At 40.6% G+C, this 24,153-nt stretch overlaps 1 protein-coding gene across 21 annotated transcripts in view; it reads left to right on the top strand.

Annotated features, from left to right (window-relative positions):
• The window catches only part of KALRN (kalirin RhoGEF kinase), a 695,573-nt gene that overhangs the window by 428,646 nt on the left and 242,774 nt on the right, over positions 1-24,153 (top strand). For all 21 annotated transcript variants that reach the window (XM_032149952.2, XM_032149957.2, XM_032149956.2 and 18 more), the window contains 3 exons: positions 10,031-10,100; positions 12,650-12,739; positions 18,937-19,029. In XM_032149952.2, the coding sequence (XP_032005843.1) occupies positions 10,031-10,100; positions 12,650-12,739; positions 18,937-19,029 (253 nt within the window). The remainder of the gene's footprint in view (positions 1-10,030; positions 10,101-12,649; positions 12,740-18,936; positions 19,030-24,153) is intronic.

Below are 24,153 nucleotides of genomic sequence, written 5' to 3'. Positions count from 1 at the left end.
AGAGAATCTCGCATGCTGCAAATCGAGGAATAAATCCAACTATCAAGAACACAGCTACCCAGCACATATTATAGAGTTAGAACATTATGAAAAAGAAAAAGAAAATAACAACTAGCCTCTCAACAACTAGAAGAGATATCACAAAAATTAAGTTCTTGTCTTTTCTTAGAAGCATCTTCCTATCCTCCCTAACAACCACTTTACCTCTTATTATATGGTTTGTAAGCCCACAGCTATTTAGAAGCAGCAAATAAGAATCAAGAACTTGAGTGAGTAGTGGGATACCAGCAGCTCTCTAAAGACAAACTGCAAAAACAATAGGCAATAGAACCAAAAAAAAAAAAAAAAAACCTCATAGTAGTCAAGGGCTACTCAGTATTGGTGCAAACCATTCTATATCCCACTATAGGGCCCAATACAGCCACTGTGTTACAGCATAGTATACTTAATATTAGCGGTAACCCTGAGTGTCATGAATATGTTCTGCACTGAAGGCAAATAACTGTAGTGCATTTAGAAAGTTATTGACCAAAACTAAATTAATGATTTAAATTATCCACAATTTAAGGAAACATCTAAGAAAATCAAGCTTCATATTAATTTCCTACAGGATCTGTGGGCTGTCTTTACTGTACTCATAATGTATGCTTTCTACTTGTGTCATACACATTTTGATTAATGAAGAAAACATAACACCTCTAAAATCTCTAATAAATAAGAGATAAAATGGCAGTTAACCAACTTAGAAAATGCAGGAATTGTAAACTCTAAGGGACAGCTTAGAGGGGAGAACATCTTTCACTGCATAATCAGGTACCTGGCACATAAGTAAACATTGAGTAAGTATTTGTTTGGTAGATGAATGCATGGATGAACAAACTGAAAAAATTACTATTTGCAGACTTACGGCTAATACCATTCAAATCATAATTTAATCTTTCGTTTGTAAAAGTCTCGAGACAGAGAAAACCATTAGGTATGATTTTTTCCCCATCACTTCAAGAACCATCTGGAAGAGCAAAATAACTTAATTTCTACATGAAGGAGTTTCTTGGAAGCTTCTTACTGGCTGGACTATACAGTTGTCCTAATACTTATTCTTCAGAAATACTTCTCTGAAATTGTCACTTCTCAATATGAAAAAAAATCAAAGGTTACTTTTTAACCCCAATTGTTTGTATTGTTCCAAAGTTGCAATTAAGCACTGTCTAACAGAAACATGCTCCTCTCATTTCTAGTGCATAGCTCAGGTTATCTGCCTGTTATCTGGAGAGAGCCTATGGAAGGGAGAGCAGAAGGAAGGAATATTGGGAGATTGAGAGATTGAGAGAGAAAGGGATTGAGATTGACACGACCTTGTTAACTTAATTAGCTAAGTCACTAGAAAATTAGCACCGAGACCAAGCATTATGTGGTGAATACATATCTTAGCTAGATAGTATTGATCTGTCTAAATGGTGTCACTTTGAAAAATTGCAACCAGGATTAATTCTCTCTCTTGCTGTGTGTGTGTGTGTGTGTGTGTGTGTGTGTGTGTGTGTGTGTGTGATCTATCTGCCTCAAGGACCTTTGTCTTTATAGGTATTGAATGGGAAAATTCCCCAGCACCAAAACTTCTTTAAAGAACAATTTAATATGTAGAATTTAATACCTGCAAACATTTGCTTTAATACAAACTGGGTATTGAAGTGGAATGATACTTCATTTTGCCCTCCACTCTCCCCATTTTGCACTACTTCTCTTTCCTACAGAAATAACTATATAGATCATGAAATTTACTTATCTACACAAGACTTAGACCTATTTTGATTGCATTTTGGAAGCATTCCGGAGCACTCAGACAGGAGAATATATTCCATTAGTAGATCCCTAGACGGTAATGATTTTGTTAATGCAGTCTTCCCATTTTGTCTAGCATACAACTTGTTATTCAAGAAAATAATTTGTTTTCAGCTTGCTGATTATTAGATTTGCAACTTTGGTGTGGACAGCTTTTTGTTTAAAATGCTCATCGCCTTCTGTTAAATCTGAACTTCTTCCTTTTCAGTTTTTTGGAGATAGGGTCATATGTGAGTCTGAGCAATAACATTTTAATAAAATCTCTACTCCCAGGGCTCAGAGGGTCCTCTCAACCATCAAGTACATCCCTCTCCATGTACAGACAAGGAGACAATCCCAGAGGAGCCATTACTTGCCCAGTGTGCGCCCCTCCCCGTTCCTTAAAAGTCAGGTGTTAGATTCCAGGGCTTGGTCTCCCACTTTAGCACTCTCTCCCCTTCACTCACTCCCTAGACCACCAATGGTGGCTGCCACATCTGTCTGGTTTAATTCATAGTGAAACAGCTTCCATGTGGATCTTAGAATTTGATGAATATTTCTACCCATTTCTCCCAGAGCTATGTCAATGTCATTCTTGTGCCACACTCCTACAACAATTACCTGAAATAAATCAGTTTTCAGCAAGATCTAGATTTTCAAATTAGGGACAAACCGCCAAGGTTGGATGCCCCTTCTGCACACTCCCTCCCTGCAGGCTTGGCTGGAAGCTATTAGATTTGGCCTTGGCCACCAGCCACTGCCCTCCCAGCCTGGTGTTCCCTGCCCCAAAGGAGCAGGACCAGAGACATGTGAGGTTGAGCTGGAAGCACTGGCCAGGCCAGGGTGAGCCAGGAGCAGTGAGAGGTGAGCAGCAGGGGTAAAATCGAGGCTGGGGAATTTAGGGAGGGGTACCTCAATGAGCGACTGAACCACAGCCACGTTTCGGTCATCTTCCCAGAGTTCCTTCTTTGGGCCAAAGGTGTGCTAGATTGGAGATGAAGCTGGTACCCTGTGATCAAACCCAGCCTCTGCCCTCTGGGTTCTGAGAATGACATACCTGTCTGCGATAAGGGTGGAGGTGGGCACAAGTGGAGCACAAAGAAAATAGCTTCATTTGGAGAGTAGGAAAGGCCTCATGGAGAAGGGGGCATTTGAGATATAATTTAAATAAGGGGTGGGATTTTTACAGGCAGGGATGGCTTCCTTGATGATGGAATAAAGTTTGAACAAAGGCCCTGCAAGGGAGAAAAGTGGTGAAGTCTAGCAGGGAGGTTGAGAGAGGCAATAGGGGATTTGGGAGTGGGGCTCCATCCTGGGTCATGGGAAGCAGAGAGAGGTCCCATTGTCGCACTCCCAGGTAGGTTGGGTCTTCTCACATCCATGTCTGTAAGATGGGGGAAGAGAAAGGAGAGGTGGTGGGCAGAGATAGTGCAAGTCAGAAATGTAGGGAGAGACAAAAGGAAAGGAGGAGAGAGAGCTAGATGGATAGAGGATAAGTGAGAAAACCGTGAAGTGGGCAGATAATAAGGAGAAAGGAAGAGATAGAGAAAGAGGGAAGCAGGAGAGCCGGAGGGAGGCAATGACGGTGGGAGGGTGGATAGGTAGGTAGGGTAGGTAGTCAAGCAGGTAGATAGGTAGATAGATCCATCTGGGGAAAGAGGCTCTAGGGAAAGGGGAGGGGATGAGGAGAAGGAGAGCGAGGGAAAGAGATGGATAAAGACCTAGATCTTCCCAGAGCTACCATCCTGTTGCAGGAGAATGAGCAAGGTGGTGTTTTTCAAACCATTTTTATCATGGACCAAAGAAAAAGACTGTACATTATGCCCTGATATACGCGTGCATATATGCTATATATAACAGGGAAGTTAAATTTTGAAAAACAACACCTGCATTATGTGTGATGCACTGTGGTATTTCGTGTTAGGTTCTATTTCTTCCTCCTCCTCTTTTTTAAAATTCTGGTTGCCACCCATAAATTGAATTTACAACCCCTTGAAATTCAAGGGGGTTGATCCATGGCCTCACAGCGAGGCGCTGGCTCCACCAGGTGGTGAGAGAAGGGACGTGCAGTTCGGGCCCCCGGGGAAAGGCCACCCTGCCAGGCTGCTGCTACCTTTTCCTCCTTCTTTGCCCCTCCGACCCCTTCCCAACACACACACCCTTGCTTAAAGTGTGCATGTTCTATGCTTTCTAAGCTTCTTCCCCCACTCCAAATGCCTTTGGTGTTAGTGGTTTCTCATTTATAGAAAATCATAGAATTATCAAATATAAAAGCCCAAAAGAAATCTTTAAAGATAATCTAGTACTCCCTTGCTCTATAGAAACTGAAAGTTACAAAGGTTTATGATCTGCCCAAACCAAAATTAGTAACACAGCCGAAGAATCCAGCTGTCATTTTCTTAATAGTCAAATGTTAAGGAAAGAGGAAGGGGAAGACCTGTTGTGATTTTTCTTTGGTCCCCAAACGCACACTTGAAGAGGTAACTTGCAGAACCCATCAGAGGAGCCCTATACAAATGTAGCTGTGGTCTTGTTACTGTTGTTTGTTTGCGTTTTCAGTAAGCTATCAACATTGGGGCTGATTATAGACGTTGGGGAATACCCAAAGCAAGACAAAGTCTAAACACTTCGTTTGGATGTGCCAAAGTAATGTTAATTTTTGTTTTACACACTAACTTCTTAGCATCCGTGCCTGGTTGCTAAATACCACCTTAATGGAGATGAGTAATATTAAGCATAAGATTAATCTTTTGTATTTTATTTTAATATTAAACTTGGTATATATCTATGCAAATAACTTTATTCATCTGATCACACAAATTAGACAAAGTTAGAAGATATTGGCAAAAACATATTCAACAGGTAGCCATGCAGCAAGGTAAATTTTGCTGCTTGTGGTTGGAGGCTGAGACTGTGATGTGCTGAATGGGCATCCAGCCCTGCAGACCTTTCCTCTTCATCCCTAACCTGAGCTAAAGTGTCAAGTGTGAAATGAAGGGACAGAGCCAGGTACTTCTCATGGCTCAGCCTGGGTGATCAAACTGCTGGAACTGTTACATGAAAAATCCAGCACCTTTCCCTGAGTGTACATGACCCTCCATTAGTTTAATACCTGCTCCAGTATGCTAACCAGCTGTCTTAGCCCCTATGGTCTAGAGCCTCTTATGTTCTAGGCTCTGAATCTGCCTGGTCATCAATGGATTCTTTAGAAATAATCTCTAGCTCTACTTGCATGAAAGCAGTTACCCAGCCTTGTTTTGAAAAGAAGGCAATGTCCTGGACTTCCTACAAATACATGAACTTCACACCTTTCTCCCCACCCCATTTCTGACTTAATTTTTAAATGTATGCTCCACTTTGTTCCTCTTTATCCCATTGCCACAACGGGCCCCTTCCCCTTATCACCACCTCTGGCATTCCAACAAACAAATGCACATTGACATACAAGGTCATCAAATAGCTATTTTCATTTAGAGGCAGACTGCACCCTTGATGTAAAGTCTGTTTGCTGACAAGATTGTGAGCCCGTCAATGAAGGATACACTTCCCCAGAAGCAGTGAGACTCTAGACCAAATTCATCTTCAGAGAGAATAACAAAACCAGTCCAGTACCTTTGAAATAGTGCTGTTTCTATCATATTTAATGACAAAACTCAGAAAGCTTTCTGTTAATAAATGCCAGCAGTTTCATTTCCCAGGATTGTGTACAAAGCCAAAAGGAAGCATTTTCCTCATAAAGTAACTGCATAATATATTAAATTATAATAATTTAATAGAGTAATGGCATTGCCTTGATCTTGACATTTCTTTAAAAGTTTTATTGCTTTCTGAAAGAGCCCCAGACATTCACACAAACGACTTGCCTTGCTCATTCTTTCACAATTTATTACATGTAATTATTGGAGTAGTGAGGGCCAAATTGCTGCTATAAAACAGCTGAGGTGAAATGTTCCATCATTTGCGAAGAGAGTTGTGAGCTGTTTTGCTTTAATTTGAATTCATCGTGTCTATTTGAAGTAGGTAGAATGATATTGATCAGACTTACATAATCTGTCATCTTCATAAGCTTCAAATTAAGAAGTAAAACAGAGTTTAATATTGCCACTTACTTTCAACAATTACATTGAGATGGTAATGAATATCTTATTCAAACTTATCAGTTGGTATGCCTGGCACAAGCTGAATAGGTTTAAAAAAAAAATTCTTAGCTTTCTCCCCCTAAATTAAATCCTATAGAGCCGATGTAGGATTTGCCATCTGGAAGCATGCTGGAATCTAGGACAGTTGCCTTTAAATGCTGATCTATGGACTGGATGTGTGGGAATTACCCAGGAAGCGTTTCTAAACAATGAATTTGCTCAGATGGTAACCCCAGAAGGCAATGTACAACCAGGTGTGGGACCGCTAACTAGAATTTTCCAAGAGTGTTCCTTGAGACAAAGTCTGATACTCGACCCGAAAGTGCTGCATGCACAAAGACGTTTGAGAAGCACTGCATATTGTATTTACTTCAGAGATTTATAGTGCAACTCAACATATTATAGGATTTTGGAAGTTCTTCAGCAAAAAAACCAGCTTAGCCTAACATTTCCCAAACAAGGTGACCTTGGAATCTAATTGTTACATAATAACCAATCAAGATTTTCACAGGATATGGTTTAGGAGAAAGTAACCTGCTGCAGATTTTTCAGCAAGGGCTTGGTAGGGAGTTCCCCCTAAATATAAGTCTCCAGCAGTGGGGAAGAGTGTCAGATGCATGTTTATCAAAGAGAATATCAGTTTACTAAGATTGAGAAACACTGATCATGAAGAACTACTGTTTATTTAGTGTCTACTGTGTGCCAGGCACTGGGTTGGGTTCTTTTTACCGGTGGATTTATTAAATCCTTACAAGAACCCCCACAAAGTTGTTTTTTTATTATTATTATTATTATTATTGTTATTGTTATTATTATTATTATTTGAGATGGAGTTTCACTCTTGTTGCCCAGGCTGGAGTGCAATGGCACGATCTTGGCTCACTGCAACCCTCCGCCTCCCGGGTTCAAGCAGTTCTCCTGCCTCAGCCTCCCGAGTAGCTGGGCTTACAGGTGCCCGCCACCACACCCAGCTAATTTTTTGTATTTTTAATAGAGACGGGGTTTCATCATGTTGGCTAGGTTTGAACTCCTGACCTCAGGTGATCTGCCCGCCTCAGTAAAGTTGTTATTTAAAGATGAGGGGGATGAAGCTTTGGAAGACCCTTTCACAACTGTGACCAAGTGTGAGTGCTGATTCTTTAACTTGTGCTCAGTTGTGGGAGGGGAAGAAAGTCAGACATGGGGGTAGGTAGATGGGTGAGCTAGTGGTAACTGCTGTTAAAACCTTCATTTTCCAGCACTTTGGGAGGCCGAGGTGGGCGGATCACGAGGTCAGGAGATCGCGACCATCCTGGATAACACAGTGAAAAACAAAAAATTACCGGGCATGGTGGCGGGTGTTGTATCCCACTATCAGGAATGGAGGCGAGGCAGAAGAGGAGAACCGGAGGTGAGAAAGGCATTCCTCATGAGAATTATATGCTGTGCATTTAATTCTGGTTATAGTATTTTTGTTTCCTGAGGATTTTCAAATTGTGTATCTTCCCATAGGTTTTTTGTAGCTGCTATCACCAAAGTCAGGGTATTGCTCTATTGAAATTGATCAGATTTTAAATAAAATTGCCAGCACTGTCTTTCTCTCTATCAATGATCAATTCTTTAGATATAATTATCATTGTTTACTTCAAATTAAAGTGACCAGGCCTACTGTTCTTGGGTCATAAGTCAAGGAATGGCTCTCCCTGAGTCATCATGGGTATCCTTGCCACTTCTGAAACAATAAAACAATTTTATATCCTGTGTGGAATGTCCTGAGGCAGGCTGTTTTACCATTTCTTTGGCTACTCTTAAGGGAGAAGGGCCCAGGCTGGGCACGGCGGCTTGTGCCTGTAATCCCAGCACTTTGGAAGGCCAAGGCAAGAGAATTGCTTGAGCACAGGAGTTTGAGACCAGCCTGGGCAACATGGCAAGACCTCGTCTCTATTATTATAAAAAATTGTTTTTAATTTTAAATTAAAATGTGTGTGTGTGTATATATGTGTGTGTGTGTATATATGTGTGTGTGTGTGTGTGTGTGTACCTGTGTGTGTGTATATATATGATGATGAGCCAGATTGATTCTTTTCTCAACAAAAAAGTTTATTTCCCTTTGGGTCTTGAACTAAGTTTGATCCTCAATTATAACATTATATAGCACTTTTTAAAATTTGCACTTTAATGGTCATATAAAGTACATATTAGTTTAAATGTGCCACTTGTAGTTCTTTAAAAGGTAGCAACAAATATGATACTTTATTGACTTTGAGCACTACATATTTGCATTTCTGAAGCCCAAATATCATTATAATTACTCTTTGATTCAGGTCAGAATACTCTAAAATCACATATGTAAGGACAAACTGGGTACAGCTAGGAGTCTCCCAGATTTTTTTAAATGGCTTTTTTCTTATTACTAAAGCAATGCTCATTTATTGTAGAAAAAATTAAATTACAGATGGACAAAGAAGTCATCTATTATCCCATCAACTATTGTTAGCATTTTGACTTTCCAAATAGGACTTGCCAAACATCTTTAATTGCACATATATATTTTTAAGCTCCAATCAATATCATTCTATGTCACTGAAGGAGGAACACATACAACACATATATGAAATCCATAACCACTTGTAATTAATTATACTGCCAAAATGTGTGGACAATAGAAGCTAGGTAAAGTTAGTCAAATAACATTTTTCCCTCTATGATACAGGTAAGTAGTAGAGTAATGCAGAACCACCTTATATCGTGTATCTTTTAATTCAATTTTTGAAGGTAATGCATTGTCACAGTTTTAAAATCAAAATTAGATAGAAAAGTAAACATTGAGAAGTGTCACCCACCACTGTCTTCTATTCTGTTCCTTCACCTGCTTCCCTGTGGTAATGTCTTTTCTTAGTTTCTTGGGTTGGAAATAAAAATACGTAATTCCTACTGAGACAAAAAGTTGCATATTCTACGTATTCTTCTGTACATTTTTCCACTTAGCTTCTCCCAGAGTTCTTCCATATGAAAACATAGAGAGCTGTGTCTTTTTTTCATAGCTGCATAGTATATATTCCTGTGGATGTACCATAGTTTAAATGCTTTGTTCTTTACAGACCATCTTTTGCTTGTATAAACAGTGTCACAGTTAATACTCATGTATATACATCATCTTATAAGTATAGAGATAGCTACGGGAAAATTTACAGAATTCAAATTGCAGAGTCAAAAGATAAGCACATTCATGATTTAATCGGTACTGTCAAATTGTTCCTTGTAAAGATCATAGCATTTCCACTTCTGTCAGTATGTGTTCCCAAAGCCTCATAATCACTTTGTATTTGAAAAATATTTTGTTTTTTACAGCAAATACCATTCTAATAATGCATGCTGGCTTGTTAGAATTTATATCCTATGAACCCAAACCAATGATTTAATACATTATTTTGAAGTCAGTGTAATTATTTCTTTATTATTTATTAACGTGGAAAGGAGCCATGGCACAGATATCCACACTGGCGGATAACAGTTGTAATTCAATTTGGCTTTGGAATATATTGTGACTTTTTACTCATTAAATTTTCTTTCCTAATGGTGTCTGTATTATAAAACATTGTTTAACACATAGTTTTTAGTACAAATTGGCTACTGGTGGAAGACAGAGGCCAAAAATTAGAAAGAGGCCAGTGTAGGCTGAATTTTTTTCTACTTTATCTCTGGGATAGCGCTATTTTATTTTGTTTCTTTGAAATATCTATATTATTTAAAATATTTATGATGTGCTTAGATCACTTGTGTAAAAAAGTAGATTCTTACTTGCTGATAAAAAGTCCAACACAAATAAAATATTTTATTATTTCTTTTCACTTCTAGAAGTGTTCACTCCGAGAGAAAGAATATTATTTTAAGTAGCACTAATTAATCAATTAACATACATTTTAATGAAATTAGTTCCAACATTAAAAACTGCACCTCACCATCTATCACTTGGACAGTAGAGAAGCCATGTATAAATAATTGAGAAGTTATGGTTGTGCTGGCCTCGGTGCAATCCTCTGGGGGGTCAGCTGCACAGAAGTGTCTGATTCAGTCTTTTTCTCCTCTTGCAGCATCTTCCTCAAAGAGCTGGAGAAGTACGAGCAACTGCCTGAGGATGTGGGACACTGCTTTGTTACCTGGGTAACCAACCTGAAATCCTTCTCCCACTGCCCATACACATGGCACCACTCTTCAGTGCCTGACCTAAGGACTGGGGTCACTGCCAGTCTCACACAAGACCAGGGGCTACTGAGAGGGACCATGAGTAGGTCTGAGAGAAGCCTTGGGAAAAGTTCTTAGACATCAAGATTAAGCTCCATCTTAAGCTGTCTAAGAGCGTTCTAAAATTGTGAGATTGGAAGAGTGGAACAAGACTACCACCCCTGGCAGAGGAAATGCATCAGCTCTGTCCATTAGCTATTGTTACAGGATATGGATTAGGGAATTAGAACCTTAGGAAGCCACCTAACCATTTAAAAAAATTTTTGTATCTTTAATTTTGTGGATACGTGGTAGGCGTATATATTTATGGGGTAGACAAAATATTTTGATACAGGCATGCAGTGTGAAATAAGCACATCATGGAGAATGGGTGGGGTGTCCATCTCCTCAAGCATGTATCCTTTGAGTTCCACCTAACCATTGGTTACATTTTCTTCTTTAATAGAGAAAAACAGATTTTTTTGGGTATTCATCCCAATCTGACCCACAAGATGAGTGCCTGTTCATCCTCCTTCATGCTATTATCATGGGCCAAGTAAAGGGGCTGAATGTACCAGGTTCTAATTATATAAACAGAAACATTAGTCTTCATTGGCTCTCTACCCCGCATTATTCTGAACTCAGGCTCATGTACAATATATGAATGCAAATATCTCCAGGGAAGTCCACTTAGGACACTGAGTATAAACATGGAAATCCTCCCCCGGGGTCAAGCGTTCTACTATTTAATAATTACCTGATAATAACTTCCACCCATAAGGGGCTAATTGCCTTTCAAAGTGTCTTCATGATTTAGAGAGTTTATGTTCTCAACAGCCCTGTGTGGCAGACAGGACTATGTTTATGTTTTAGATTTTAAAGATGGGAAAATTTCAGATGAGATAGGAGGTTGACTAGTTCACTGACATGTAATAAATATCACAGCCAGTCCCACAACTCAAGACCTGACTCTCAGACAAGCTTTTTTTCATGAAATCTTAATATTTGCTTCCAAGCACTCTTGTTTCTTCAGAAAGTCTTAGCTACAGTCTTGTTTTGTTCTAATACATTTCCTACCTCTAAATAGATGAGCCAATGCAAAGCTCATATTAATGCTGATAAATAATTTATGATCCTTTGCACAGCCAACATAGAGAATGACAAGATTGACCATTAAGTAAAGGAGTTTTTTTTTTTTTTTTGCATCTTCTTTCAGAAACTTGTGGATTTCCTTTACAATCAGTCATAAGAATGATTTATCATTATCTCCTAGGGATGATGAATAACCTCCTAGGTAGTACATAGTCCCAAAAACTGTTTCAGAAAATTTTTTTGATTGGATAAAATATTCACCTTTTGCCAAGAATTATCCCAAGGTGATTTTCTTAAGTCTCATAATCTTAATATATGAATGTAATGCAGAAATGAAGGGTAGAAGAAGTTGTTTGTAATGTATTGAAAGGCAGTGGTCAAGACCAAGAAGCCTAAAGTCAGATACTCCGCTTAGTTAAGGGACTTTGAATTCCCACAGTTAGCAGGTAGCAGAGCCCTGTGGGAATTCAAAGTCACTTAACCAATCTGTGCCACAGTTTTCTTATCTGCAAACTGGGGATAATAACAGAACTCACTGTATAGAGGTCTCATGAGGACCAAATGAGTTAATACATGTAAAGCTCTTAGAACAATGCTAGTATAAATGAAACCTGCTGTAATAAACACATATTTGGGCTGCTGTCTCAGAAGAGGATGCCAACACAAAGTTCCAAAGGCACCAAGATGGGTAGCATTTCACCAAATAAGAAAAGTATTTGGTGGCCAAAATACACATACCTTTCCCAGTAACATTAACCCAGAGAGTCTTGAGAGTCTTGAATTTTCACACAGCCATAAAAGGTTCTTGGTTTGAAGTAACAATCTGGTTAGGAACCATTGTTTAGCCTCTGCCCCGGGGATCACTCTGCTTTCTTTTTCCCCGTCATTGCTCTGGGAAGTTGGGGATGGCATAGTTGCTTACCATGACCCTCCACCTTTCACCAATGGAGACATTTAGAGTACAAGCAGATCTACTTCTGAGATAATACTTTATCTTCGTTATTTGTTTTTGTATTCAGAGCAAATGCTGTCCTTTTTCAAGATGGGGAGCACAATTGTAGATAATCCAAAAAAGAGTAAAATCTGTAGATAAGTTCTGTCCAACTTCAGAATATATCAGGATATATGAGTTGCTTTTTCTGATTCTTTCTAGCACAAACTATTATTAAAAGGAGCTCAGTTTCAGAAGCTTTCTCCACATGCTGACAGGAGAAAGACATCCCAATGTCTGTTAGGGGACCATGGGGGCTGGATGAGCATAGAACATTTGCCATAGAAAATCTAGACACTGGCATCTGAGAGTTTTAACTCTACAGCCCTTGCTGGGTCCTTCAGCATGGTGGACAGAAGGGAACAGCTAATGAATGCTTATCTATTATTGTCTTTGTTCTTTTTAGGCAGACAAATTTCAGATGTATGTCACCTACTGTAAAAACAAGCCTGATTCCAACCAGCTTATCCTGGAGCATGCGGGCACCTTCTTTGATGTAAGCTGTGGTTTTCCATTCTTGAGCAGCTAATGAGCAGGTGGAAATGCTTCTCTGCTTTGACATAATATGGATGTTTAGCTATCCTTTTTTCCTAATTTTTCTTTACTGGCCACTCCAACCTTAAGCATGGAAAAAAAGCAAAAACAGTATATGTCTATATTTTGTTTTATCCCATCCTGTCTTGAGCAATGTGATTTTGGATGAGGCAAATTTGTCTCCCTGCCTCCACACCAAACCTAGGAAGCCATAAAGCACATGTTTAGAGAAGGCCCACTATGATGCAGTTGTTGATTAATATATTTCACTTCTGCTTCATATACAGCTCTCACAAATGTAGTGTTTCCAAAAGTGTGATCCTTGGACCTCAGTCCATGTCTATTAAATCAGAATCTCTCGGGGGGAGCCCAACAATCTAAGTTTTAAGGAGGCCTCTGGGTAACTGAAGTCCACTCAAGTTTGAGAATCACTTCTCTAATACAATTGATTCAACCTTGGCTACACATTGGAATCACCTGGGGAGCTTTGAAAAAAAAACTTGATACCTGAATCCTATGCCTGAGGTTCTGCTATGATTGGCCTGACTGTGGCCTGAGCATTGGGATATTTTAAAGTTTCTGGTTAGAGTGATATGCAGCCAGGGCTGAACACCTCTGCTATAATAGAAGCCAGGAGAAGAGTGAGGCTGATGTGCCTTGTCAGATCCTTTGGTTTGGAATGATAACACAATCCTGTTGGCAACTGGTGGGATCTGTTTAGTGCTGTTTCCCGAAGAGAGTGACCTATTGGCTTTACAGTAAGCAAAATCGAAGGGGTCCCTGCAGGATTCAAAGGATGAATAAGAGGGAAAGATGAAATTGGGGAAAAAGAAAGTTTAGTGAGAGACAGACTATAGCAGTGATGGCCATTTTGGCAGTCATATCAGAAGTGACAGAAACTAGAAACTCAGCCCTTTTTAAAGGTTATCTGTCTATCTTTCTGCCTACCTGTTTTCATTTTTTTCATAAATATTTGGATGTCTACTGTATGCAAGATAGTGGGCTAGGCCCCGTGGAGAATATAAAGACATTTAAACATGGCTCTTGTACTCAAGTGTGCAAAAGAAACCTTCCCTGAGCATCTTTCTAGCCTGGCACTGCCTCAACAGAAATCCTACAAATGTCTTGTTGCTCAGTAAAGAAATGACACTTGAATGGAAGGAAGCCATATGAGGAAAAATGCACATGATTTTTTTAATGGAGCATTAATATGGAAATGGCTCTATGTGTTCCACACTAGAATATCTGGAGTTAGATTTGTTACCACAGAAGAACCCAAGAAAAGTGCTTCTCTCACCTGATATTATTGGGTATCATATTGGATGCCATCTGCCACCATTACCTCTGATTGAGAATCTTTTTCCCTTAGGATGCTTCTGTTGATTATTCATGAACAATATCCAGAAGGGTCTTTTTGAAGTTTTAAATGCATTGTGTCCTGTCTTCCACTTAACACTTTTCTGACATACATGTCCTGTGCTCTGAGCATGCCTCAAACTCTTCTGCTTCCTATCTTTGCTCACACTGCTCTCTCTGCCTAGGATAGATTGTGTCCTCTCCACACAACACAAACACACAAACACACACACCCTTCTCTCTCTCTCTTCCTTTTTTTTTATATATATATATATATATATATATATATTTTATTATTATTATTATACTTTAGGTTTTAGGGTACATGTGCACAATGTGCAGGTTTGTTACATATGTATCCATGTGCCATGTTGTTTTGCTGCACCCATTAACTCGTCATTTAGCATTAGGTATATCTCCTCCCTCCCCCCACCCCACAACAGTCCCTGGAGTGTGATGTTCCCCTTCCTGTGTCCGTGAGTTCTCATTGTTCAATTCCCACCTATGAGTGAGAACATGGGGTGTTTGGTTTTTTGTCCTTGCGACAGTTACTGAGAATGATGTTTTCCAGTTTCATCCATGTCCCTACAAAGGACATGAACTCATCATTTTTATGGCTGCATAGTATTTCATGGTGTATATGTGCCACATTTTCTTAATCCAGTCTATCGTTGTTGGACATTTGGATTGGTTCCAAGTCTTTGCTATTGTGTATAGTGCCGCAGTAAACATACGTGTGCATGTGTCTTTATAGCAGCATGATTTATAGTCCTTTGGGTATATACCCAGTAATGGGATGGCTGGGTCAAATGGTAGTTCTAGATCCCTGAGGAATCGCCACACTGACTTCCACAATGGTTGAACTAGTTTATAGTCCCACCAACAGTGTAAAAGTGTTCCTATTTCTCCACATCCTCTCCAGCACCTGTTGTTTCCTGACTTTTTAATGATGGCCATTCTAACTGGTGTGAGATGGTATCTCACTGTGGTTTTGATTTGCATTTCTCTGATGGCCAGTGATGATGAGCTCTCTCTCTCTTCAAAATTCTTCCTATCCGTTAAAGGTCAAATGCTGCTTCCTGCATGAATCCTTTCCTTTGTACTTTGTATCTTTGTTATAGCATTTGTAATGATTTGCCTTTTGGCAGGTGAACAATGCACCTTTCTGTTACTCACAGCTCCCTTCACCTGTGAGCTCCTTGAGACCTTATGCCTGATTCATATTTGTCACATCTCAGTGCCTGGCACCAGACTGTATTTTCCCTTAGTACTGCATACCTTGCATCCCCATTTCTAGCCAATTTCTAGGCTTTGATAAGTCAGATATATCCCCAAATTTCCCACCCTATACCCCATTTCCAACATAGTGCCTAGTGAGCTTCTACATTAGTTGGAAAGACTGATGGAAGCCAGAAAACCAGTCCAGTAGGAGTTCTTCAAGTCTGCCCTGGAAGTGGGGACGGAAGACAGTAAACTCTCCGGATTGCTTTCAAAACTTTCCAAAAGGCATAATTTTTGTGGCTTATTTTCATTCCATCAAAAGAGTTTCCCTAACTTCTACACTTAGAAACCATCTGCCTTAGGCCCTCATTCTATAAATGAGATAAACCCTTAGTAAAGGCAGTCACCTAATATCCATTACTGTAAAGATAACACAGAGAATTAAAGTCCTAGAAAGGTTTACACATTCACATGATCCAGAATGTGTTTTTTTTTTTTTTTTTTTGAGACGGAGTCTTGCTCTGTTGCCCAGACTGGAGTGCAGTGGCGCAATCTCGGCTCACTGCAAGCTCCGCCTCCTGGGTTCACGCCATTCTCCCGCCTCAGCCTCCCGAGTAGCTGGGACTACAGGCACCCGCCACTGTGCCCGGCTAATTTTTTGTATTTTTAGTAGAGACAGGGTTTCGCCGTGTTAGCCAGGATGGTCTCAATCTCCTGACCTCGTGATCCACCCGCCTCAGCCTCCCAAAGCGCTGGGATTACAGGCGTGAGCTACCACGCCCGGCCGATCCAGAATTTTTGACCCTAAATGTGAGAACAGCATGGGTGTGATGTCTAAGCTTGGTTTGACTGATGTATGCCCCTCCCTCTCTGCTGCCTTCCTCAAGCTGGGCTTTTCATCAGAGAAGGAAGACTGTCAAAGGTGCATTGTTGCTTGTGCTTTCTTGCCAAAGCTCCCAGATAAACTCACAAGGTTCAGTTGCCTGAAGAGAGTCAAGCTGCAGCTGTTTTGCCCATCATCCTCAAACAAGTCTTGTAACTACACACCTCTGGGAAAGAGGCAAATGGTGACAAAATTACTACTTTCTGGGATAGAAATCATTTCTGATAGGCAATGGAATAATTTTTAAAATTATTATTGTCCTCCACCCTTCTTCATAGCCCCATAACAAGTCCTATCTAGTCCATCTTTAAAATATTTCTTTTATTCTTCCCAATGCTTTATTCTCACTAATTCTAGCTTAGGGCATGCCCCTACATTGCATACCTGGACCTATTTTAAAATAACAGCTTTATTGAGAGATGATTTCAGATATCATACATTTCATCCATTTAAAGTATGAATTCAGTGTTTTTGTGTGTGTACTCACAGATATGTGCAACCATCCCTTCAGTCAAGTTTAGGGCACTTTTATCACCTCACAAAGCAACCCTGTATCCTTTAGCCATCACCCCCCAGCTCTCCACCACAAACCCTAACCCACAAGTAACCAATGATCTACTTTATGTCTCTACAGATAGATCTGCCTTGCCTGGACATTTCATAAAAATTGAGTCATAATACATGGTCTTTTGTGACTGGCTTCTTTCACTTAGCATAATGTTTTCAGAGTTCATCTGTGTTGTTGCATGCATCAGAACTTCATTTCTTTTTATGTCCAAATAATATTCCATTGTACGAATATTCTACATTTTGTTTTTCCATTTATCAATTCATGGATATTTGGGTTTTTCATGCATAGATACATATTTTTTATTTCTCTTGAGTATATACCTAGAACTTGAATTGCTGGATCATGTGGTAACTTCAGATCTATACACCTGGGCTTTTGCAATAGCCTCATAACTTGTCTTTCTGTCTCTATTTCTCCAAGATTTACCCCCCTGTTGCTATTAGGTATATATTACTCTTTCTGAAACATTACTTTCATCATGCATTTTTTTCTCTTTTTTGTTGTTTTTTTGTTTGTTTGTTTGTTTGTTTGTTTTGAGACAGGGTCTCTCTCTGTCATCCAGGCTGAGTGCAGTGGCGTGATCATAGCTCACTGCAGCCTTGACCTCCTGGGCTCAAGTAATCCTCCCACCTCAGCCTCCCAAGTAGCTGGGACTACAGGCACGTGCCACCATACCCAGCTAATTTTTGTATTTTTTGTAGAGATGGGATCTGGCCATGTTGCCCAGGCTGGTCTTGAACTACTGGACACAAGTGATCCTGCCACCTGGGATTGCCACCTGGGATCCTGCTGGAATTAAAGGCGTGAGCCACCGTGCCCCGCCTGTTTTTTCTCTTCAAGATCTGTGATGCTTTACCATTGAAAAACTTACCATCATATCCTAACTCTTTTCTAACTCAAACCCATCAATGACCCAACCTTGCATATCTAACTGTATTTTTCACTTCTTTTAGAAGGTGGGTGTGCATCCTCTGTACCATTCAGTCATGGTCCTCATCATCATCTAAACACACAATGATTATTTCATCCAATACATTTTGTATTTGATGTAAGTGAATGTCATCCCTCCAACCTTTTACTTAACCCACCCCCTCTGCCCACCTTACCTCTTAGCCCCAGGTGAGGTTGAGGCCTTACCTCTACTAACCACCTGGCCACTCCCAACCCCAGTAATCTCTCCCAATTTTTATTGGCTGTACCATTTTCTCTATTGTCCTTTGTTGATCTCTAGTTCATGTGCATTGAGTATTCTCAGCTAGACTGTAAGCTTTTTGAAAGCAGGCACAAAAATGTACCTTTCTCTGACCCTTATTAACCCTAGACTTTGGGGAGTAGAAGATCATTTTGGAGGTTGGATAGAGAGTAGATTAAAAGGAGACACTAGAAGCACAAACAGCAGTTGGAGGCCATGGCCCTAGCCTGGGCATGAGTGATGAGGGTGATGTCCCTCAAAATGGAAAGGAAAGATTTGTCACTAGGGACAACAGAGGAGAAATGACTAAAATTGACTCCATGGTTTCCAGCTTAGGAGACCTGAAGAATGAAGGAGGTGCCATTTATCACAATGAAATATTTATAAGAAATAAAGTGATGACCCTAAGTTGGGATGTGTTAAATTTAAAGAGAAGGATGGTATTAATAAAGGAGATATATCCTTGTGCTATTTGAAGGAGACTGAGGGCAGGGAAACACTCCTCAGGAGCCATCAGAATGGAAGTCAGAGCCTCATTCTCTGCCTTCCCTGTACTCTCATCTCCCCTTTTCGGAACTGATTTCCTTTCACTCCTACTTTATCTCTCCTTACCGTCCGCTCTGTTATTTACCTTATTGCTGTCTTTTCTACTGTTCTTTTTCTCCATTTTTGCTCAATTTCTATTTGTTTCTCACACCTGCTTCTTTCCCTAATCCTTCTCCCTTTTTACTCTCTCTCCTATTTTCTCTCTATATGCATCTTGGTCTCTTTTGTTTCTCTTTTTACTCCCCTCTCCCTATCAAAGAACATGTTCTCATATTTGTCTACCTTTATCTCTTTCTTCCTCTCTTCTGACCCCTGCCTCTCTCCTCTCAGAGTTCACACACATGCACACACCCCTCTGTGTCTAATTGCACATTGTTCTCATCCCTGCAGGAGATACAGCAGCGGCATGGTCTGGCCAACTCCATCTCTTCCTACCTAATTAAACCTGTCCAAAGGATCACCAAATATCAACTGCTCCTGAAGGTACCTCCCCTCCCCTCCACATCCTCCTCCACTGCCTACTGCCTAGGGCAAGGGAGTCCCAGCTTTGGCCCCTAAGGATGGGAATGCTTCCACCTGAAGACCTTTCTTCTACCTAGAGCAGAACTTCAGCCCACACTGGCATTGCTGTCCTATCCCATGGAAATCCAGATGCCTACTTTAAGGCAGAAGGGGGAGAAAAGGGAGCAGGAATAAGTTGTGACTATTTTCTCATCACCTACCACTGCACAACTTTTAGCAATTGCCTTCTCAGGCACTGACTGGCTCCTAGAGGCTTTCTTGTCCCTCCTTACAGAAGCAGATTCCTCCTGGTAGCCCCTGCTTTTGATGAAATCAAGAGTCAGAGTCTTGCCAGGCACAGTGGCTCATGCCTATAATCCCAGCGCTTTGGGAGGCTGAGGTGGGCAGATCATTTGGGGCCAGGAGTTTGAGACCAGCCTGGCCAACATGGCGAAACTCCATCTCTACTAAAAATACAAAAAATTAGCCAGGCGTGGTGGTGTGCACCTGTAATCCCAGTTACTCAGGAGGCTGAGGCAAGAGAATCACTTGAACCCAGGAGGCAGAGGTTGCAGTGATCCAAGATCGTGTCACTGAACTCCAGCCTGGGTGACAGAGTGAGACACAGTCTCAAAAAAATAAGAATAATAATTAATAAATAAAAGGTCAAAGTCCTAAGGGCAGTGCCAGTTTACATGGGTAGTTGAGGCCAGGGTGGCACCTACCATTGTCTGTGTTTGTCAAGACGATGAGGATTTTAAGGTAAAATAGTCAAAGGGTACACATTAAAACACAGGGGTATTCTTATATCTGTAGGTTCTCGCATGTTAGGGGTTCTTCTGGAGCCAACCAAGAGATTTGGATTTTCCTTCAAAATCTTTTCTTTAAAAGTTAAATAACCAAGTATGCAAAACACTAAGTAATTTGGGTTTATCTTTCTCATATAAGAATGCATTGATACATTGAAAATAATGTCATTTTCACAGAAAGCCTGGGGAATTGACACAAGTAGTTAAATAACCCCCATCTATATTAATTCCTAAAGTTTAGGGGTAGAGTTGTCCCTCGTTTGAAATATCCTGCTGGTTGCTCCTTTAATGCAAAGATAAAGGGATAGTAGGGGACATGTTATAAGTACATTGTGTAATTTCAGAGAAAATCTGATGTAATTCAGCTCATGTTTAGAGATGCCTGCAAAAACTTGCATAATCCCATTTCACTGAACCTGAAAACCAGTCTAATTTTAAATCCGCCATTCTAGTCACACTGGAGTGAGTCCACCATTCCCAGCCCATGGAATCTCCCTGGCTTAGCACTTGGGGTTCCATGATATGAGAGGCATGAGGGCAGCAGCCTGTGCCCTGGTAGGGTTTTCTGTCCTCTGAGTCAGAGTGGAGCCGTGCCACATCATTTCCCTTCAGCCTCATCCCTGCAATTCTTCTCCTTCCTCATCTCCAAGAAGAGGCTACAGGTGTCTGCTTCCAGGACTCCAGCAGAAATGGTTTAAAGTGTTACAACTGGACATCACACCCTCGGCCTTTCCTGAGGACTAGTGTGAGAAAAGAGTGTGCAGCCACCCCAGCTGTCCTGACAGAACTGCTTTCCCTTCTTTGTTTTTTGAAATTTCTTATATGAAGACACAAGAAATTCTTGTGAGATCTCGGGACAGGGGTGTAGGGAATCCTCTCTCCTGAAAAATGGGTATACTTTCTATCTTTAAATGACAGATGCTTAGGCCATTCTTTACCTGTGGCTATTAGAAAGTTAGCATTGAATTTTGTGGTTGCTTACAGTAGAATCTCCTTAGCCCAGATTTTGTGTATAATTATCTCTTCTTCTTTCCTATCTCACTTCATGCTTGGCCTTTTAAAATTATTTTTCATGGTCGGGCATGGTGGCTCATGCCTGTATTACCAGCACTTTGGGAGGCCAAGGCAGGTGGATTGCTTGAGGTCAAGAGTTCAAGACCAGCCTGGCCAACATGGCGAAACCCCATCTCTACAAAAAATTAGCTGGGCATGGTGGCGTGTGCCTGTAATCCCAGCTGCTCAGGAGGCTGAGGTGTGAGAATTGCTTGAGTCTTGGAGGCAGAGGCTGCAGTGAGCCAATATCATGGCACTGCACTACAGCCTGGGCAACAGGGCGAGACTCCGTCTCAAAAAAAAAAAAATGAATAAAATAAAAAATAAAATTATTTTTCTTGTGCTAATAGACTTTTAAAAATTGAATTTTATGGTTTTGAATGTACGTATCCCACCCAAAGGTTGTTCAGGAATTGGTGGGGTTATGAATTTAAAAAGGAAAAAAAAAAAAAAAAAGGAAAGAAAGACAAACCAATGCTGACTCAACTATCCACACTGCCAGTGTCTTAAATCAACTAAGATGCAGTTCCAAAAGAAATATAACTTTTTACATCTCCCTTTAACCCTGTAAGGTGTAAGCCCCCTAGGATGAATTATGTGGCATAGACAAGGAAGGGAAGTTGAGGATGGAATAGGTTTGTGTTTTGCTGTAGGCAGTTGCAGGAGTGGGCTCTGGACCTTTGTTCTGGAATTGAGTGTTTTAGGAAGAAGTGCCTATAGAGGTAGCTAAGAAGTGGAAAAATAAAGTGGCAGGAATTTGATTGTGAGGAAGTCATAAAATTATTATTATTTTTTTAAGAAAATAGGCTGGGCACAGTGGCTCATGCCTATAATCCCAGCACTTTGGGTGTCCAAGGCGGGTGGATCACTTGAGGTCAGGAGTTTGAGACCAGCCTGACCAATATGGTGAAACTCTGTCTCTACTGAAAATATAAAAATTACTCAGGCATGGTGGCGTGCACCTATAGCCCCAGCTACTTGGGAGGCTGAGACAGGAGAATTGCTTGAACCCAGGAGGCGGAGGTTGCAGTGAGCTGAGATCATGCCACTGCACTCCAGCCTGGGTGACAGAGGGAGACTCTGTCTCAAAAAAAGAGAAGATAGTTTTGGTCTTTTTTAAATGTGCTGGTGGCAGAGTGCCTGCTGAGTAAGAGAAAAACAGTTTGCTGAGCTTTTACTATAAATAAATAATATGGAATTTATTTTCATAAAGTCAGTTTTATTTCAAATAAATGTATATTTAATTATCAGTATCCTCTGGGTTCATCACTTCAGGTATGGCGTGAAAGTAGAAACTATGTCAGAGTGCTCAATATTCTTCATGTAAATCTGCTGTGGCTTTACAAAAGGATCCTAAATTAAATGTGGAGCCTTCGCCTTATCATAAAGTATAGCAAGAATCAGGGAAAATGTATTGGCCCAGCTGGTAGATTGGTAGACTTGCTAAATTGTTTTGGGCAGGGGGGGATTAAACTAATTCATGTTTTCTGTCACAAACTGAAGCATATTTCTTGTTTTTTCTCTTATGTTTTGCCTCAGGATTTTCTTTGATGATGTATGAAAATAAGATTGAGAAGGTTAAAATAAGGAAAGGGGTGGGAGAATCTGACAACCTTAGGTTGGCAGAAGTAAATACCACTTTCTGAACAAGGATGACATTTTAGTGACTGGAGCCAAGGGCAGAGCTGAGCACTGATCACTTCTCCCTCCCAAACATGTGCTCTAGGGGGCGCACCTCTGCTTTGGACACTCAGAGCTCCCTTATTCCTATGGGAATGTATCCAAGATAACACTAAGGATTGAATTTTTAGATCAAACTCTCACTAATTAGATATCTTACCAAGTATAAAGCTTGACTAATAATTTCAAGGATACAAGTAATTCCAAGGCAGAGGTGACACGGGAAAGGGCCAGGACCACCAGTGCAGCTCCAAGCCTTTTCTTGCAACATCAGGACATGCTGCGGCCAGATTGATTTACGAAGTATGTAAATTATGTATGTCACATTGTATTACTTGCCCTGAAGAGAGCCATTTGGTCATGAAAGATATTCCCTTTTTACTTAGATAGTTGCATAGCTTATGTGACACCTTCCAGTAAGCCAGGCCTCTAAATCTACAGATTCTAGGATTGTTTACCATAAGAAGCCCTAGACAGACCAGATTTATCCTATTAAAAGCATTTCCTAGATAAGTCCTATCTTGCTAGCAAGTACCATTAGGTTATTTGTCAAGAGGTCTGTCATTAACGTGTTTACAAGGTTTGATCTGGTGAACTTCTTTCTTTCTGGGAAAGGCACCTCCACTCAACATGCATCCCCTGCCCCCTCAAGGAGAGAGTATGGTTTGCAGATCTGTTGCTTAACCATTCCCTTCCCAGTGTCAAAGTGAGCAAGATACAGTGACCCTGATAGGAAAAATGAAAAGCCAACATTCTTCTGGTTTGGGCAAAAATCATTCCAAGTGGTCTTATGATTCTCAAGATAGTTGGAAATGATCTTTTCTCCACCAACCAGATACTATATATCTTTCATGGGGATGGTGATGACTGAGTCTCCAATGAGGAAATACAAAAGAAAGGACACGCTTCCCAGCTCCCCAGGAGGTGAAAGAAAGAGGGTATTGCCCCTGGAAGCCTCAATGGGGGACAGAATATAGGAGAGACAGGGTTGATGTGGTGGATAAAGTGCCAGACTTGGATTCAGGAGACCTGGATTCAGGCCCCTGCATAGCCTCCACTGAGTTATATAACCTGAGGAAAATCACTTCATCTCTCTTAATTGCACTTACCTCATCTGACAATGAAATAGCCTAGAAGCCCATCTATTGGCCCCAGATTAGGAACTCCTCATCCATATGATCTAAAAATATTTTATTACTCTGGGATGTCATAAGCCTATTAAGTCTCCAACCTCAGGTTGTTCCCAGTAGGATGGAAGTCAGCATTCAGACTGTAGAGGCTTGTAAATAAAAGTGGTGTCAGCAGTAAACATGCAGGGATATATGGGTGCTGCATAGCACACTCTTTATCTTCCCTTTATCCTCCTCATTATTCTCTTTATTCTCTTTATTGGATTATACAATGCTGCACCTCTGTTCATGTGCTTTGCCAGGGTAGTCCCTTCTCTAAGAGGGCAGTCCAGTGACAGAGAATGCCTCAGTTGCTGACTTACAGGTCAAGCCATTTGGAAGTCGGGTTGGATTGAGTTAGTTTGGGCTAGATTGGGCTGAGAATGCTCAGTGTG

The sequence above is a fragment of the Hylobates moloch genome, unplaced genomic scaffold (assembly GCF_009828535.3).
Source record: "Hylobates moloch isolate HMO894 unplaced genomic scaffold, HMol_V3 SCAFFOLD_4, whole genome shotgun sequence".
Lineage (NCBI taxonomy): Eukaryota > Metazoa > Chordata > Mammalia > Primates > Hylobatidae > Hylobates > Hylobates moloch.
This window is presented reverse-complemented; position numbering and strand designations above follow the sequence as displayed.